The 16,206-nt window shown below is 43.6% G+C and overlaps 1 protein-coding gene across 1 annotated transcript; it reads left to right on the forward strand.

The window, feature by feature from the left end:
- Positions 1–1,488: 1,488 nt before the first annotated feature.
- Positions 1,489–15,889, forward strand: LOC134412385 (zinc finger protein 208-like). Its single transcript, XM_063146290.1, has 4 exons — positions 1,489–1,501; positions 3,996–6,148; positions 11,120–11,177; positions 14,092–15,889. The coding sequence occupies exons 1-4, from the start codon at positions 1,489–1,491 to the stop codon at positions 14,970–14,972; spliced, it is 3,105 nt and encodes a 1,034-aa protein (XP_063002360.1). The 3' UTR covers positions 14,973–15,889.
- Positions 15,890–16,206: the final 317 nt, after the last annotated feature.

Raw genomic sequence — 16,206 nt, forward strand, 5'->3', positions numbered from 1 at the left:
TCTTTTTACTGTTTTATTCCTATGTGCACCTGTCTGGAATTTATTTTAGATAAATACAGCAAATAAATAGATATAGATTCATGTTGTCACGATTCCTGTGATAACGCATATAACTTCTGTTGTCTTAAATCTCTTATTGTATTTTAAATCCCTCTATTGCTGCTAGGCTTTTTTCCCCTTTTCTTTTTTTGGTTGTAGTTCTCAGCTTTTATATTGCAATTTTAAGCTAGTTCATTTTACATCGGACTGAAGCCTGGAATGGATTCAGAGGCCCACCGGAATCAGAGCCACCAGCCTCTGCTCCCCAGGAATCTCAACAGGAAAAAGATGGGTTTTGTTGCCTTTCGCTGCCATCAGTATATGCTGAGTTCTCCTCGTGTGAGTCCTCCGGGGCTTCATCAGTCTAAAACCTGCAAAGAGAGAACTTGAAGAAATATGCCTTCAGTAAGCATTAAATTATACAAAGACGTCACAGATATCCAATACAAATGAACGCACCAATGAGTCCTTCGAAGTCCAAACAAAACATGGATTTCTAGCTTGCAACTTTTCAGTGGTCCAGTCCCAAAGTGCCTTTCTTTACTCCAGATGCTGAATATTTCAGTAGCTTCTTTTGTAGATTTCTTAACTTCACTTCACAGGGCAATCCCCAATTTGTAGCTCAACACTGTCGTTCCAGGTAGTAGCCCAATAATAATAATAATAATAATAATAATAATAATAATAGAATGATAACAAATACTGAAAGATGCAAAACTGATTCCCTATTTGAAATTCTCCTGTGCACAAATATCAGTTTGGTTTATCTTGTGCAAAGGGAGAAGCAACCCGAGAAGCAATCCTCTGATGGTCAGCTTCTTGGCAGAACAAGCTGGGTTTTTACTTTGGAGGAGGAGGGGTGTCTGGTCTTTCTTCCCCGGGTGAGAACTCCGCTCCCAGGGACTCAACCATCTCCTCTGCAGGGGTTATGTCAGCTGAAACAGGAGATGGAGACGTGGGGGAAATTTAGCCAAAGGACTGACCAAGCCCTGGGATGAGGAGGAGCCCTTGGGGAAGGGGGGATGCGAGGAACTGTTGCATTGCAAGCATCTTGAGATGCCAGAGACAGCTTCTGAAATGCTACTTTATTCTCAGCCTACACTAAAACTGAGACTCCAGCAAACACTGGCTCCCATCTTCCAGACTCCACCCTCCACTTCCTCTCCCTCCCATGCCTCTACTACAACTCCCAGCATGCAATTCACCTACCACAATTTCACAGGACCCCAGGCAGGAGCAAGCCAGGGGAAGCGCAAGGCCAGGCAGCAGCCTCCGCAGGGGAAGCGCTCCGCTCTGGTGCCGCCCAGGGTGGGACCCAGAAGACTCCCAGCATCAGAACTGGTCCAGTTCACAAGAGCGGTGGAGAGGCGTCACATCCGCCAGCAAAGGGGACCCTCTCCGTAGCCCCCCACCAGCCCAGGGGCTTGGGCTGCTCACGCCCCACCCCACATGGTGCCTGGATGTGAGTATAAATAACTAGGATTGCTTTCCTCAAATATGCTTCCCTTCGCTTCGGCTTGCTTCCATTCCCTGGGTTGCTGAATGAGTCCCTTGTAACACTGCGTGCAGGCTGTGGAAACCGCCCAGGGCTGTGTCCATCCCATTTGATTCTTAAGGAGCTGGGCTAAACCTCCGCTCCTGTTTTGTAGCTTCATCCCCCATACCTGCTTCCCTCGGATTATCCCCGTAGCACTAAGCTTTTGCGGTTGTTGTTCTTTTTGCTACCAGGCAACAGCGATCCTTTGCATACCAGGAAGTGAATTTAAGGGGGGAAATGTAAAAAAATCATCAAAAAATCAACGGATGACCCAATTCAATTCAAAGTTGGAATGCTTAAAGCTCTCCCTAATATCTATTCCTGCGCCAATTTTGGTGTCTTTATCTTTAAAGCTTACGCAGATATAAGCATTTGTTTAAAATCCTGCCCCTCTGCCCCAGCGGTGGCTCGGAATATATGTTCAAAAAGTAGGGGCTAAATACGGCGAATCTTTTTGCTTTATTGCACAATTAAGGCAGGATGCATGGGAGTACTTAAGGTGGAAAACGTCTGAGTCCTTTGCATGCAATTCACAGTGTTGCAAAGTATAATGCTGGCATGATAAAGCTCTTATACAGATTTCAGAGTGTTATTTCCTGCTTTTTATCCTCCATTCAAGGTGTAGATCTGGCCATTGGCAGTCAGCGATAATCCATGTCTGACAGCCCAGGATTAGACCTGACAGCCGGCTGAAATGTTCTGTGTTCTTACAACACCTGGGCCTCCCTTACCCGTGTCCGTCCTTAAGGGAATTCTTTTAGCTGGCAACTGAGATGAGGGAATTCCAGAGATGCAAAGAACCACCTTTTCTGTGCAGAAAGCCAGGCAAAACAGAATTCCTTTAGTGGAACCGATTCCTGACTGCAGAATTTGGCAACATCTTTATCCCACCTGACCCCTTCTCAAACCTGCCCTTTAACAACTTGCCTGACGAAGAGACCTGTTGGCCTCCAATGCTTGCACGTGTTTCCTGAGCTTTCACTTGGCCTAAGCAAGGCGTTATTATAGCATGATGGATTATTCAATTGTGAAAAAGAGAAACACTTCACCATACCACAAATCGATTTTAAAATATGTGCAGGGACCCACAGCATCAAAAATTGATTTATAAAACACGCAAGGACACCACCGTACCAGGAAAGGATTTTTTTTAAATTATGCAAGGAACAACCCCTCAATCAATTGATTTTTTAAAAATATGCAAGCTCTCCAGCAGCAGAGACTGAATATGAAAAAAATGATTTTTTAAATATGCAAGGCCCTGAAGCACCAGAAATTGATTCTAAAATTCTACTTTTTCAGAAATGGATGGAGTAGTATCCCCCAATAAAAAAAATTATCAGGTATGAATCAGCCCTATTAGGTATAAGACCTAGGTCTTTAAACAAGGCAATTCTCACATCTTTATAAATTGGGCAGACAAGCAGGTAGTGAGTTAAATCTTCAGCTATATTAGATCCACATGGACAAAATCTTTCCTCCATGGGGATCCGTTGGAATCACTGCTGAGTTCATTGACTGGCACCGAAGAGCTGTAAATGCGTATCTCCACTTAGAATTAGTTATACTATTTAAATATTGAGGGTAAGGCGTATGAATAGGCAATTTAGCATACCAGGGGGCAAGTTTTGACAAGCAGACAGAGATGCGATCAGCTTGGAAATCATATTTTAGGATATGAGACTTCAAATAATGTGCTGCCTTCTCAAAACTTAGAGCACCTAAAGAATCCAGAGAAAGACCATACAAATCATTCATGCTCAGTTGGAAGGAAATCTGAGGCTCCGATGATTATGGGGGAATTTTTGAAAATCCTACACCCCACTTTCAGAAATGGGATTTACCCTCTTCGCCCGTCTCTGGTTGTGATCCAGAGGAAGCTTTGAGTCTGAGCATCTTAGGAGTAGGAGGAACCCCCTGGCTCCCCCCACTATCTTCAGTTTCCCCCTGCGTCGTGGTGTTCACCTGCCTTGTGAGGATGGCCTCCTTCTTTTGACCCTGTTTTGGGCTGCTGTAGACAGGAGGATCTTCAGATGCTCTGGACATTTGTGAGAGAGTAAAGGGTCAGAAGGAACATCTCTCTTTCTGCCTTCTCCCAAACGCCTCCCTGTTCCCACTGAGATCTCCCCCCCTCCCCCCCTACGCACACTCAACACCCCATCTTTGTTCTTGCTTCTTCCGCTGCTTGGGGGAGCCAAGAAAGAGCAATGAAGCTAGAACACACCAGAATCCTCAGCATTAGCCAGAGTTGTTTTCTTATATATTGCCGCCTGATGTGCAAATCATGCCACTATGTCCAAAAAGGCCACCAATAAACATTAAAAAATGTATCTGTGGGCCACCCTACTTGTCAATTCTCTTGATTATCAGTGGCTCCTTTGATAATTGAAATAAACATCTCTTGGGTTTCTACTTTCAGCTGATGGGAAGCTGTATGGAAGAACTCACGCAGCCATGAAGCCCTATGAATGCTTAGAGTGCGGGAAGAGGTTCACTGTTAGAAAGAGCCTTGATATACATCACAGGATCCACACAGGCGAAAAGCCCTATAAATGCTTATTATGCGGGAAGAGCTTCAATTACAGTACAGCTTTGAAACGGCATCAAAAAATCCACACTGGTGGGAAGCCTTATAAATGCTTAGAGTGCGGGAAGAGTTTCAGTCAGAGCTCACACCTTGATGCCCATCGCAGGAGCCACACAGGCGAGAAGCCCTATGAATGTTTAGAGTGTGGGAAGAGTTTCAGTCAGAGCTCAAACCTTGACGCCCATCATAGGATCCACACAGGTGAGAAGCCCTATAAATGCTTAGAGTGCGGGAAGAGTTTCAGTCGTAGCGCAAGGCTTGATGTCCATCGCAGGATCCACACAGGCGAGAAGCCCTATGAATGCTTAGAGTGCGGGAAGAGTTTCAGTGAGTGCTCCTACCTTGATGCCCATCTCAGGATCCACACAGGCGAGAAGCCCTACGAATGCTTAGAGTGTGGAAGGACTTTCACTTGGAGGTCAGGCCTTAACTCCCATCACAGGATCCACACAGGTGAGAAGCCCTATAAATGCTTAGAGAGCGGGAAGGCCTTCACTGACAGTACAGCTTCTAAAGAGCATCAAAGAATTCATACAGGTGAGAAGCCCTATAAATGCTTAGAGTGCGGAAAGAGTTTCAGTAAGAGCACAAACCTTGACTGCCATCGCAGAACCCACACTGGTGAGAAGCCTTATACATGCTTAGAGTGTGGAAAGAGTTTCAGTCATAGCTCACACCTTCGTGACCACTACAGAATCCACACTGGCGAGAAGCCTTATACATGTTTAGAGTGTGGGAAGAGTTTCAATCGTATTTCACACCTCAACAGACATCATAGAATTCACACTGGAGAGAAGCCCTTTAAATGCTTAGAGTGCGGAAAGAGCTTCACTGATGGAAGGAGCCTTGAATTACATAAAAGGATCCACACAGGTGAAAAGCCTTATGAATGCGTAGAGTGTGGAAAGACTTTCACTTGGAAATCAGGCCTTAACTCCCATCACAGGATCCACACAGGTGAGAAGCCCTATAAATGCTTAGAGAACGGGAAGGCCTTCACTGACAGTACAGCTTCTAAAGAGCATCAAATAATTCATACAGGTGAGAAGCCCTATAAATGCTTAGAGTGCGGAAAGTGTTTCAGTAAGAGCAGAAACCTTGACAACCATTGCAGAACCCACACTGGCGAGAAGCCCTATAAATGCTTAGAGAACGGGAAGGCCTTCACTGACAGTACAGCTTCTAAAGAGCATCAAAGAATTCATACAGGTGAGAAGCCCTCTAAAGGCTTAGAAAGTGGGAAGGCCTTCACAGACAGTACCACTTCTAAAGAGCATCAAAAAATTCATACAGGTGAGAAGCCCTCTAAAGGCTTAGAAAGTGGGAAGGCCTTCACAGACAGTACCACTTCTAAAGAGCATCAAAAAATTCATACAGGTGAGAAGCCTTATAAATGCTTAGAGTGTGGGAGGAGTTTCAATCGTATTTCACACCTCAACAGACATCATAGGATCCACACTGGCGAAAAGCCCTTTAAATGCTTAGAGTGCGGGAAGAGCTTCACTGATGGAAGCATCCTTGAAATACATCACAGGATTCACACAGGTGAAAAGCCTTATAAATGCTTAGAGTGCGGGAAGAGCTTCACCATTGGAAGGAGCCTTAAAATACATAACAGGATCCACACAGGTGAGAAACCTTATAAATGCTTAAAGTGTGGGAAGACTTTCAGTAGGAGCACAAACCTTGACAGCCATCGCAGAACCCACACTGGCGAGAAGCCTTATAAATGCTTAGAGTGTGGAAAGAGTTTCAGTCGGAGCTCAGGCCTTAACGTCCATTGCAGGATCCACACTGGCGAGAAGCCTTATAAATGCTTAGAGTGTGGAAAGAGCTTCAGTCGTATTTCACACCTCAACAGACATCATAGAATCCACACTGGCGAGAAGCCCTTTAAATGTTTAGATTGTGGGAAGAGTTTCAGTGTCAGCTCACAACTTAATGACCACTACAGAACCCACACAGGTGAGAAGCAAGAAGAGCTTCAATGACCGCGCAACCTTTAAAAGACATCACAGGGTCCACACTGGAGAGAAGCCCCATAAATGCTTCAGTGGGAGCTCTTCCAATTTTTGCTATTAGTTGTCTTGCAGCTGTCAGCATATATCCTATTAGCATTTTTTTCTCTTATCTTTTTATTTTCTTTGACAAAAATATTCAATAAAGCCAACTCTAGCATTTTATGTATTTTTTGGTCAGTATTTTTTTCTATTTCTCTAAAGATCCTGTCCTAGAACTTCTTTACCTTTCTGCACTCCCACCACATGTGAATTTGAGATCTGTTACCTTCACATCCTCTCCAACATGAGGATGACAAAGCCTTGTTGATTTTTGGCAGCCTCACAGGTGTCCAATACCACTTCTGGGCTCATTTTAAAACACCCTGTTTTATTCTTGTTCATGTTGTTTCAAAGGAGAATCTCTCAAATATTTTCTCCCATTCTTCATCGTTTATCTGCTCTTCTATATCCCTTTGCCACATCTGTTTTATTGCCACATTTCCCCATATCTCTTGCTTTATTAATATTTTGTATATTTGTGTTACTAACCCTTTATCTCCTACCTTATAGCTCCCTATAATTTTTTCCCCATTCTGTTAAGTCCCTTATACTTTGCCTTATTATCTTTCCCACACTTATAAATCTACTAATTTGTGCCCATACTATCCAAGGCATTTTCAAATTTTGGGTTCGATTCTTCCATACTTCATTTGTTATAGGGTGTTGTTGTTAATAAAAAAATTTCATCTGAGTCTATCCTGTTTCCTTCAATTCTTTTTTTCTACTGTTTTATTTTTTTATATTGAAATCCAGATGTACCCAAATTAAAGTTAGTGGTGAAATCCCCAGCATCAATTTCTCTTTTTTAAAATACCATGTTTTCAATAGTCCTATAATTGTGCAGCTTTTTCTCTCTATTCGTTGATTTATGTATTTTCGATTATGGAACATATTCTGTATTTCTTCCTCCTTTAGTTCCATCAATTCCCTTTCTATTTCCATCCATTGTACACTAGTTCCTTTTTTATTATTATTGCTAATAGGTGTCTTAATTGGTATGTGTCATAGTATGTTTTTAAGTGTGTTATACCCCAGCCTCCTTCCTGCCCTGGTCTATACCTAAACGTTTTTGCTGTTCGTGGACTTTTGCTCTTAAATATAAATGTTTCTATCCTATTTTGCCATATTTAAAATCTTTTTATTGGTATTTCCTGCGGTAATGTGTTAAATAAATGTGTCAATTTTGGTAGTACCATAATTTTTAGAGTCAAGATACGGTCTGAGAATGATAGCTGTAACTTCTCCCATCTAACTATATCCTCCTTTATATCTTTCTACAATTTCCCATAATTTAATTTCCACCGGTTCTTCTGTTGTTTAGGTATCTGAATTCCCACATATCTAAACGCTTTTGTTACTAAAGGTATATTTGTCTGTTTTGAGATTTATATTTGTTTTTTGGGTGCTATATTTATACACATCAGATCCGATTTCTTCATGTTTGCCACCTGTTGGAATTGTAATAATTCTTCTATCAATTCTTTTATTCCCTTTTCTGAGTCCTGCAGTGAGAATATAATATCATCTGCATAAAGGTTTAATTTAAACTCCCTCCTCCCTGTATTCTTTTAATATCCTTATTTGACCTTATTCTATCTGCAAGAAACTCTATTACCATTGTGAATAAAAGAGGCGATTAAAGGACATCCCTGTCTTATTCCCGAGTTAAATTTTATTTCTTCCGTTTCTGTTCTGTTAGATCGTATTTTTGCTACTGTTTGTCTATATATTGCCTCTATTATATGTTTAAATTTATCTCCCAATTTGTATATTGCTGGCAAATTAATTATAAATTTTGGGTTAACCATATCAAAAGCTTTATGCAAATCCAGTGTCATAACTATGGTTGGAATTTTTCTTTTTTTGCAAATGTTAATTAAAGCAAATATTTTCCGAATTGGGTCTGCAATGAATCTATTTTTTAAAACAACAACAACATATTGATCTGAGCCTATGGATTCATGGTTGACCTCTTTCAACCATTTTGCCCATATTTTTGTAAAGATCTTATAATCTACATTCAGTAGGGATATTGGTCTATATGACTTCAGAGTGTATTTATCTTTGTTGGGTTTAGGTATCAGTGTTATTATAATTTGTGTCCATAGAACCCATTCTTGTATTTCGTCAAATAATACTTTCAGTTGCGGTACCAATATGTTAGCAAATATCTTTAAAAAAATTCAGATGCATATCCATCTTGACCTGGTGATTTATTGCTTTTTAAATCTTTGCCTCTTTTATCTCATTTTCTTCAATCCTTGCTTCTAAATACTGTTTTTGTTCTTCCTTTAATGGTGGATTTTTGCTTTCCCTTGGTATCTCTGAATCGTTTTTCTTTCTATCTCTTCTCCTTCATTGGTGAACCGCCCAGAGAGCTCCAGCTATTGGGCGGCATAGAAATGTAATAAATAATAAATAAATAAATACAGCTTTTAAAAATATTTTTGTAGAATTCACATCAAAGAATAGACACAGGGAGTAATCTTTTCAATCCCAGCAGTTCCCGGAATGTAGGAAGATCTTCAAATAGAGCACAGCTCTTCCTTTTAAAAGAAGCAAGCCCAGAGGAAAGACCTTGAATTAAAAACAAATACTCATGCCACGTTCACCTAGGGGTGACCACATTACACCAGTCTTAAAATCTCTTCACTGGCTGCCAATTATTTATTTTATTTATTTATTTATTTAATTACATTTATATACCGCCCCACAGCCGAAGCTCTCTGAGCGGTTTACAACACTTAAAAATAGTAAACATTAAAAGTATACAATTTAAACACACACACACACACACACACACATAAAAACAGTATAAAAACAACAGTATCCATTTAAAAACAACAATTGTGGGGTCCATTAAAAACAAACTTAACGTTGTTAAATGCTGTTAAAATGCTGTTAAAAATGCCTGGGAGAAGAGAAAAGTCTTGACCTGGCGCCGAAAAGATAACAATGTTGGTTAGTTAGTTTCTGGGCGAAGTATAAAGTGTTTGTTATCAACTTTAAAAGCCCTACATGGTTTGGGTCCAGGCTACCTGCGGAATCGCCTTCTCCTGTACAATCCGCCCCGCACACTCAGGTCCTCCGGGAAGAATTTCCTTAAGCCAGCCAAAATTAGGCTGACAGGTATTACCCAGAGGACCTTCTCTTCTGCTGCTCCCAGGCTGTGGAACGGCCTGCTGGAGGAGATTCATCAACTTAACAGTCTACTAGCATTCAAGAAAGCAATAACGACTCATCCCCTCCGGCAGGCCTATCCAGTGGAATTTTAGGATGCTTTTAATATGCTTTCAGGATGTTTTTTGGATGTTTTAACAATGAATACTATGTTTTTAATAGTATTTTTTGTATTTTATACAAAATATATTGTATATTATTATTATTGTCAGAAGTTGCCCCTTTTCGGCATGTAACTCCTTTGCTGAAGGGACTGCAATGGCTCTGTATTGGGTACAGGACCATGTTTAAGAGGGGAGTGTACAAAGCCCTAAACAGTTTGGGATCGGGATACATGAGAAAGCGCCTTCTCTCCTCTCACCCTGCCCCAGTCACTGAGGTCATTGGAGGGATGGCTCCTGGTGGTTCCACGTGGACCTTTGTCCGGATTGGAATCCAGCAGGAGAAGAGCCTTTAGGGTGGTGGCCCCTTCCCTTTGAAACTCCCTGCCCCTTGTGGTTAGGCAGGTGGCAACCCTAGGCTGCTTCTGACTCCTCCTGAAAGAACCGTCTTCCAGGAAGCCTTCCTCAACTGACCAGCCTCTCGTGTGGGTCCGGCGGGGCTTCATCAGAATAAAACTTGCAAATAGGGAACTTGAACAAGTATGTCTTTAGTAAGTATTAAAGTATACAAACACGTCACAGATATCCAATGAAATGAACGCACCAATGAGTCCTTCGAAGTCCAAACAAAACATGGATTTCTAGCTTGCAACTTTTCAGTGGTCCAGTCCCAAAGTGCCTTCCTTTTCTCCAGATGCTGAATATTTCAGTAGCTTCTTTTGTAGGTTTCTAAACCTTACCTCGCAGCGCAATCCCCAATTCGTATCTCAACACCGTCATTCATTCAAGCCCAATAATAATAATAATAATAATAAAAAAAGAAGAAGAATGATAACAAATACTGAAAGATGCAAAACTGATTCCCTATTTGAAATTCTCCTGCGCACAAATATCAGTTCAGTTTATCTTGTGCAAAGAGAGAAGAGCCCGTAATGTCATATCTCGTCCTCTGACATTCAGCTTCCTGGCAGAACAAGCTGGGTCTGTATTTTGGAGGAGGAGGGTGTGTGTGTCTGGTCTTTCTTGCCCGTGCGAGGACTCTGCCCCCGGGACAGTGCCCACCTCCTCTGCAGGGGTGTTGTGAGCAGAGGCTCTTCTGTGAGTTGCTTCCTCTCCCTGCGGCTGCTTGAGCTGAAACAGGAGAAGGAGACGATGTGGGGGAAAACTCAGCAGAGGGACCGATCAAGCGCTGGGATGAGGTGGAGCCCTTGGGGAAGGGGGGATGCGAGGAACTGTTGCATTGCAAGCATCTCCAGATGCCAGAGACATCTTCTGAAATGCTACTTTATTCTCAGCCCACACTAAAACTGAGACTCCAGCAAACACTGGTTCCCATCTTCCTGACTCTACCCTCCACCTCCTCTCCCTCCCAGCTCCCCTCCATGCCTCTACTACAACTCCCAGCATGCAATTCACCTCCCACAATGCCACAGGAACCCAGGCAGGAGCAAGCCAGGGGAAGCGCAAGGCCAGGCAGCCTCCTCCGCAGGGGAAGCGCTCCGCTCTGCAGCCGCCCAGGGTGGGACCCAGAAGACTCCCAGCATCAGAACTGGTCCAGTCCACAAGAGCGGCGGAGAGGCGTCACCTCCGCCAGCAAAGGGGACCCTCTCCGTAGCCCCCCACCGGCCCAGGGGCTTGGGCTGCTCACCCCCCATCCCACATGGTGCCTGGAGGTGAGTATGAATGACTAGGACTGCTGTGCTTAAATGTGCCTCCCTTTGCTTCGGGTTGCTTCCATTCCCTGGGTTGCTGAATGAGTCCCTTGTAATGCTGTGTGCAGGGGGTAGGAACCACCCAGGGCTGTGTCCGTCAAATTTGCTTCTTAAGTAGCTGGGCTGAATCTGTGTTCCTTTTTTGTAGTGGTATTGAAGTGTCCTGGTAACTGTTGGGCTGCGATCCACGTTCCTTATACAGCTTTCAGAGCGTTATTTCCTGCTTTTTATACCCCATTCGTAGTGATTTGACTCAAGGTGTAGATCTGGCCATTGGGAGTCAGCGATCATGGATGTCTGACAGCCCAGGATCAGACCTTTCGGCTGGCTGAAATGTTCCAAATTCACAACAACTGGGGCTCTGTCAGCCGCGTCCCGTCCTTAAGGGGATGCTTTTAGCTGGCAACTGAGAGGAGGTTATTTAAAACATTCAAGGTCCGCCACAATCAATTGGTGTTTAAAAATACGCTAGGCTCCACAAGCCAGAAATGGGTTTTTAAAAGCATGCAAGGACCCTGTTGCAAGAAAATCACCTGTTCCGTATATTCTGAAAGCCAATCAGCCCCGAGTATATAGCTTCAAGCCTTATATGGGCAACGCTTGATGAAGGCACACCAAGCCAAAAGGCATTGCCTAACCTTGTATCGATACCGATTGGATTAAGCTTCGTCTCGCCTGATCGACTGTCCAGTTGGACACGAATCTTGACCAGCCACATCAACCCACCGTACCAGAAACAGTTCTTTTTAAATAATGACCTAACCTACACCAAGCAGGATATTGCACTATGAAAGCTGTATGAAAAGGCAATAGAAAAGGCAGGAGCCGCACGGCTGCTTTATAGCAGTATTGAAGTGCACTGACAACTGTTGGGGCCCATTGACACGTACCATGTACTGCTTTCATACCGCTATATCCTGCTTGGTGTGGCTTCTGCCTCTTATTTATCGCTTTTAGACCACTTTCATAGTGAAATATCCTGCTTGGTGTAGATTAGGCCAACGAAAGGAACCCACCACCACCAATGAATTGATCTTTAAAAAATATACAAGAAAATCAACACCAGAAGTTGATTTTGAAATATGCAAGGACCACATCTCCCAAATGAATTGATTTTCAAAAAACAAAACCACAGGGCTTTGTGGCACCGCTCTGCCATCTGCACCCCTCTCTGGTTCGGATCCAGATTGAGCTTTGGGTCTGAGCATCTTAGGAGTAGAGGAAACCCCTGACTCTGCCCCTCCTCCTGCTATCTCTAGTTTCCCCCTGCGGCGCGGTGTTCACCTCTCTCATCTCACACTATCGCCCCGCTCGGGCTCTCCGCTCCTCTGATGCCATGCTTCTCGCCTGCCCAAGGACCTCCACTTCCCTTACTCGGCTTCGTCCTTTTTCTTCTGCTGCCCCTTACGCCTGGAACGCTCTTCCAGAACACTTGAGAACTACAAACTCAATCACTGCTCTTAAAACTCAGCTAAAAACTTTTCTTTTCCCTATAGCCTTCAAATATTGAGTTTGTTCTGACTCTATACTGTTAGCTTCACCCTACCCGGTGCCTGTTTACACTTCCCTGTGCCTGTTTGCATTCTCCTTCCCTCTTTATTGTTTACTACAACTTATTAGATTGTAAGCCTATGCGGCAGGGTCTTGCTATTTACTGTGTTATCTGTACAGCACCATGTACATTGATGGTGCTATATAAATAAATAAATAATAATAATAATAATAATAATAATAATGCATTGTGAGGAGGGCAGTCAGGTGTGAGCAGTCTGTGCCATGAAGCTTCCTTTCCATGTTACCAGCGGCTGCCTTTCATCCAATACCGTGGTGGAATCAGCAGCACCCAAAAGCCTTGTCTCTTGGCAAGACCTTGCAAATAACTGAGAATCAGGGGCATAAACTATGGGTGGGTGGGTGTGCTCAAGCCCCCTCTGGGATTTCCCAGAATTGGCAAAGACCCCTCCAGGCAACCAGCTGTTTCATGTTTGGGGGGCAATCTAAATTACCTCCAGTGATCCCTTATAACTCAGTGTCTCTAAGTAAAAGAGATTAAGGATACCCTTCCCCCACTGCAATATATACATACATAAATGTAAACAAATAAGCATAACCCCCCTGCTCAGGTTTAGCCCCATGCCCACCCCCCAGGAAATTGAAAAGTCCCTGCCCCTGCTGAGAATAGTGGGCGAAATACACCTGGAAGGGTAGCAAACTCACCCTGCTGATTACTGCAAGGAATATTATTATTATTATTTATTTATTTATTTATTTATTTATATAGCACCATCAATGTACATGGTGCTGTACAGAGTAAAACAATAAATAGCAAGACCCTGCCGCATAGGCTTACATTCTAATATGTGAACATGCTGAGCCAGGAGGCCTTCTCTGTTGCTCCTGCCAGATTTGGAAAATGTTGTGCCTGTGATCAATTTGTTTCCAGGTTTGAGCTAACTTCTCTAAGCAAACTCTTTGGGCCTAATTGGTGAGATTCAGCACTTTGGGGCAGACTCTCCAGTCAGCTGTGTTGCTTTGCCAGTAAAAGCTCTGGGAGCATGTTCTGAAATCCCAGTGCAGAAGTGGCCTCAGTTTCCGCCACACCACCCACATCGAATGATAGAGAATGAGCTGACAAAAACACCCTCTCCTGAACAGGGATAGATTGGGCACAGAGGTGGAGGCCCTAGTTTTCTTATCTCTATAAAAGCACATTGCTGTGTGATGTGCAAACCATGCCACTACGTTCAAAAAGCCCCCCCTATTAACAGTGTAATCAGTAAAATAATATCTCTGTTAAGTACTCTCATCAGTTCTCTTGCTTATCACCAACTACTCTGATAATTAAAATAACCATCTCTTGCTTTTCTTCTTTTAGCTGATGGGAGGCTGCATGAAAGGATTCCCCCAGGCATGAAGCCCTATAAATGCTTAGAGAGTGGGAAGAGCTTCACTGACAGTACAGCTTTTAAAGAGCATCAAAAAATTCACACAGGAGAGAAGCCCTATAAATGCTTAGAGTGCAGAAAGAGCTTTAGTCACAGCTCAGCCCTTAACGTCCATCACAGGATCCACACTGGGGAGAAGCCTTATAAATGCTTAGAGTGCGGGAAGAGTTTCAATCAGAGCACAAACCTTGATGCCCATCACAGAATCCACACTGGAGAAAAGCCCTATAAATGCTTAGAGTGCGGGAGGAGTTTCAGCCACAGCTCACACCTTAATGACCACTACAGAACCCACACTGGCGAGAAGCCCCATAAATGCTTAGAATGCGGAAAGAGCTTCAATCACCGTTCAACCTTCAAAAGACATCAAAGTATCCACACTGGTGAGAAGCCCTATATATGCTTAGAGTGTGGGAAGAGTTTCACTCGGATGTCAGGCCTTGATGCCCATCACAAGATCCACACTGGGGAGAAGCCTTATAAATGCTTAGATTGTGGGAAGAGTTTCAGTCGGAGCTCAAGACTTAATGACCATCACAGGATCCACACTGGGGAGAAGCCCTATAAATGTTTAGAGTGCGGGAAGTGCTTCACTGATAGCCTGGGCCTTAGAAGTCATCGCAGGATCCACACAGGCGAAAAGCGTTATAAATGCTTAGAGTGTGGGAAGAGCTTCCCTGATCATAGCAGCTGTAAAAGCCATCAAAGAATTCACACAGGCGAGAAGCCTTATAAATGCTTCGAGTGCGGGAAGTGTTTCCGTCTGAGTTCAAGCCTTAATGCCCATCACAGGATCCACACTGGAGAGTAGCATTGTGAATGCTTAGAGTGCAAGAAGGCCTTCATTCACCACAGAAACTTTGAACAGCATCAAAGAATCTACTAAAGGGAGAAATCCTTTAAATACATTTCTTAGCATACTGTAAGAACTTCCAACATTATAAGGACCTGAAATCATATCAAAGAACAGACACAGGGAGGAATCTTTTCAATCTTAGCACTTTCCGGAATGTAGGAAAATCTTCAAATGGAGCATAGCCCTTCCTTTTAAAAGAACCAAGCCCAGGAGGAAAGGCCTTGAATTAAAAACAAATATCCATGCCACGTTCAGCCGAACAGATCTGTCGAGGGCTTCTCAGCTTCACTGAGCCACCAGTGTGTTGAGAAATGAGAGCGGTTAAGGGCCGGGCGGGGGAGTTATTTTGGCCTTCTGTGTGTCATATGGTGTCCTGCGCTGTGGTCCTTTCCAGATTCCCAAAGACCTTGGAGGACGGTCAGGGGCAGAGCGGTGGAGCTACACCGCAGAGGTGTCTTTTCTCCTGGACAGGCGCATGCAGTCTGTGCAAGCGAAGCTCCTCTTTTTTGTTACAAGCGCTGGACTCAGTAGCCCCAAAGGCCTCCTCTCTTGGCACCATCTTGCAAGTTCCTGGGAACGTTGTACGAAATATGCCTGGGAGGGTAGTGAACTCACCCTGCTGATTACTGCAAGAAATATGTGAATGTGCTGAGCTGGAAGCCTTCTTTTTTTTTTAATGCTTTATGTGTGTATGTTCTGTGTTTTAGAGTTTTAAATTTTGTATACTTGTTTTAACCTCAATTTTAGAATTTCTGTAAACCGCCCAGAGAGCCCCGGCTATGGGAGCGGTATATAAGTGTAATTAAATAAATAAATAAATAAATAAATACATTCTCTGACACTCCTGCGTGATTAGGAAAATGATCAATTGGTTTCCAGGTTTGAGCAGAAGTGGACTCGGCTTCGTCCACACCGCCCACATTGAACGATAAAGAGCTGAGAAGAGCACCCTCTCCGGGACAGGGACGGCTTGGCCACAGAGGTGCAGGCGCTACGAACCTCAAGTCTGGAGGACTGCAATGTGCTCCATCTGGGGCTGCCCTTAAGGCTGCTTTGGATGCTGGAGCCCGTTCAGAACGCAGCAGCTCGGCTGTTGTCCGGGGCTGCTCCTTTTCGGCATGTAACTCCTTTGCGGAAGGGACTGTACTGGCTCCGTATCGGCTACAGGGCCTGGTTTAAGAGGGGAGCG

The sequence above is a fragment of the Elgaria multicarinata genome, chromosome 21 (genome assembly GCF_023053635.1).
Source record: "Elgaria multicarinata webbii isolate HBS135686 ecotype San Diego chromosome 21, rElgMul1.1.pri, whole genome shotgun sequence".
Classification (NCBI taxonomy): domain Eukaryota; kingdom Metazoa; phylum Chordata; class Lepidosauria; order Squamata; family Anguidae; genus Elgaria; species Elgaria multicarinata.

Excerpts from the sequence above, each read along its gene's own strand:
- LOC134412385 (XM_063146290.1), top strand. Across the intron at positions 6,149-11,119 it reads GTGAGAAGCAAGAAGAGCTT|CCCCCCACCGGCCCAGGGGC; the intron begins CAATGACCGCGC and ends CCCTCTCCGTAG. Across the intron at positions 11,178-14,091 it reads ATCCCACATGGTGCCTGGAG|CTGATGGGAGGCTGCATGAA; the intron begins GTGAGTATGAAT and ends TTCTTCTTTTAG.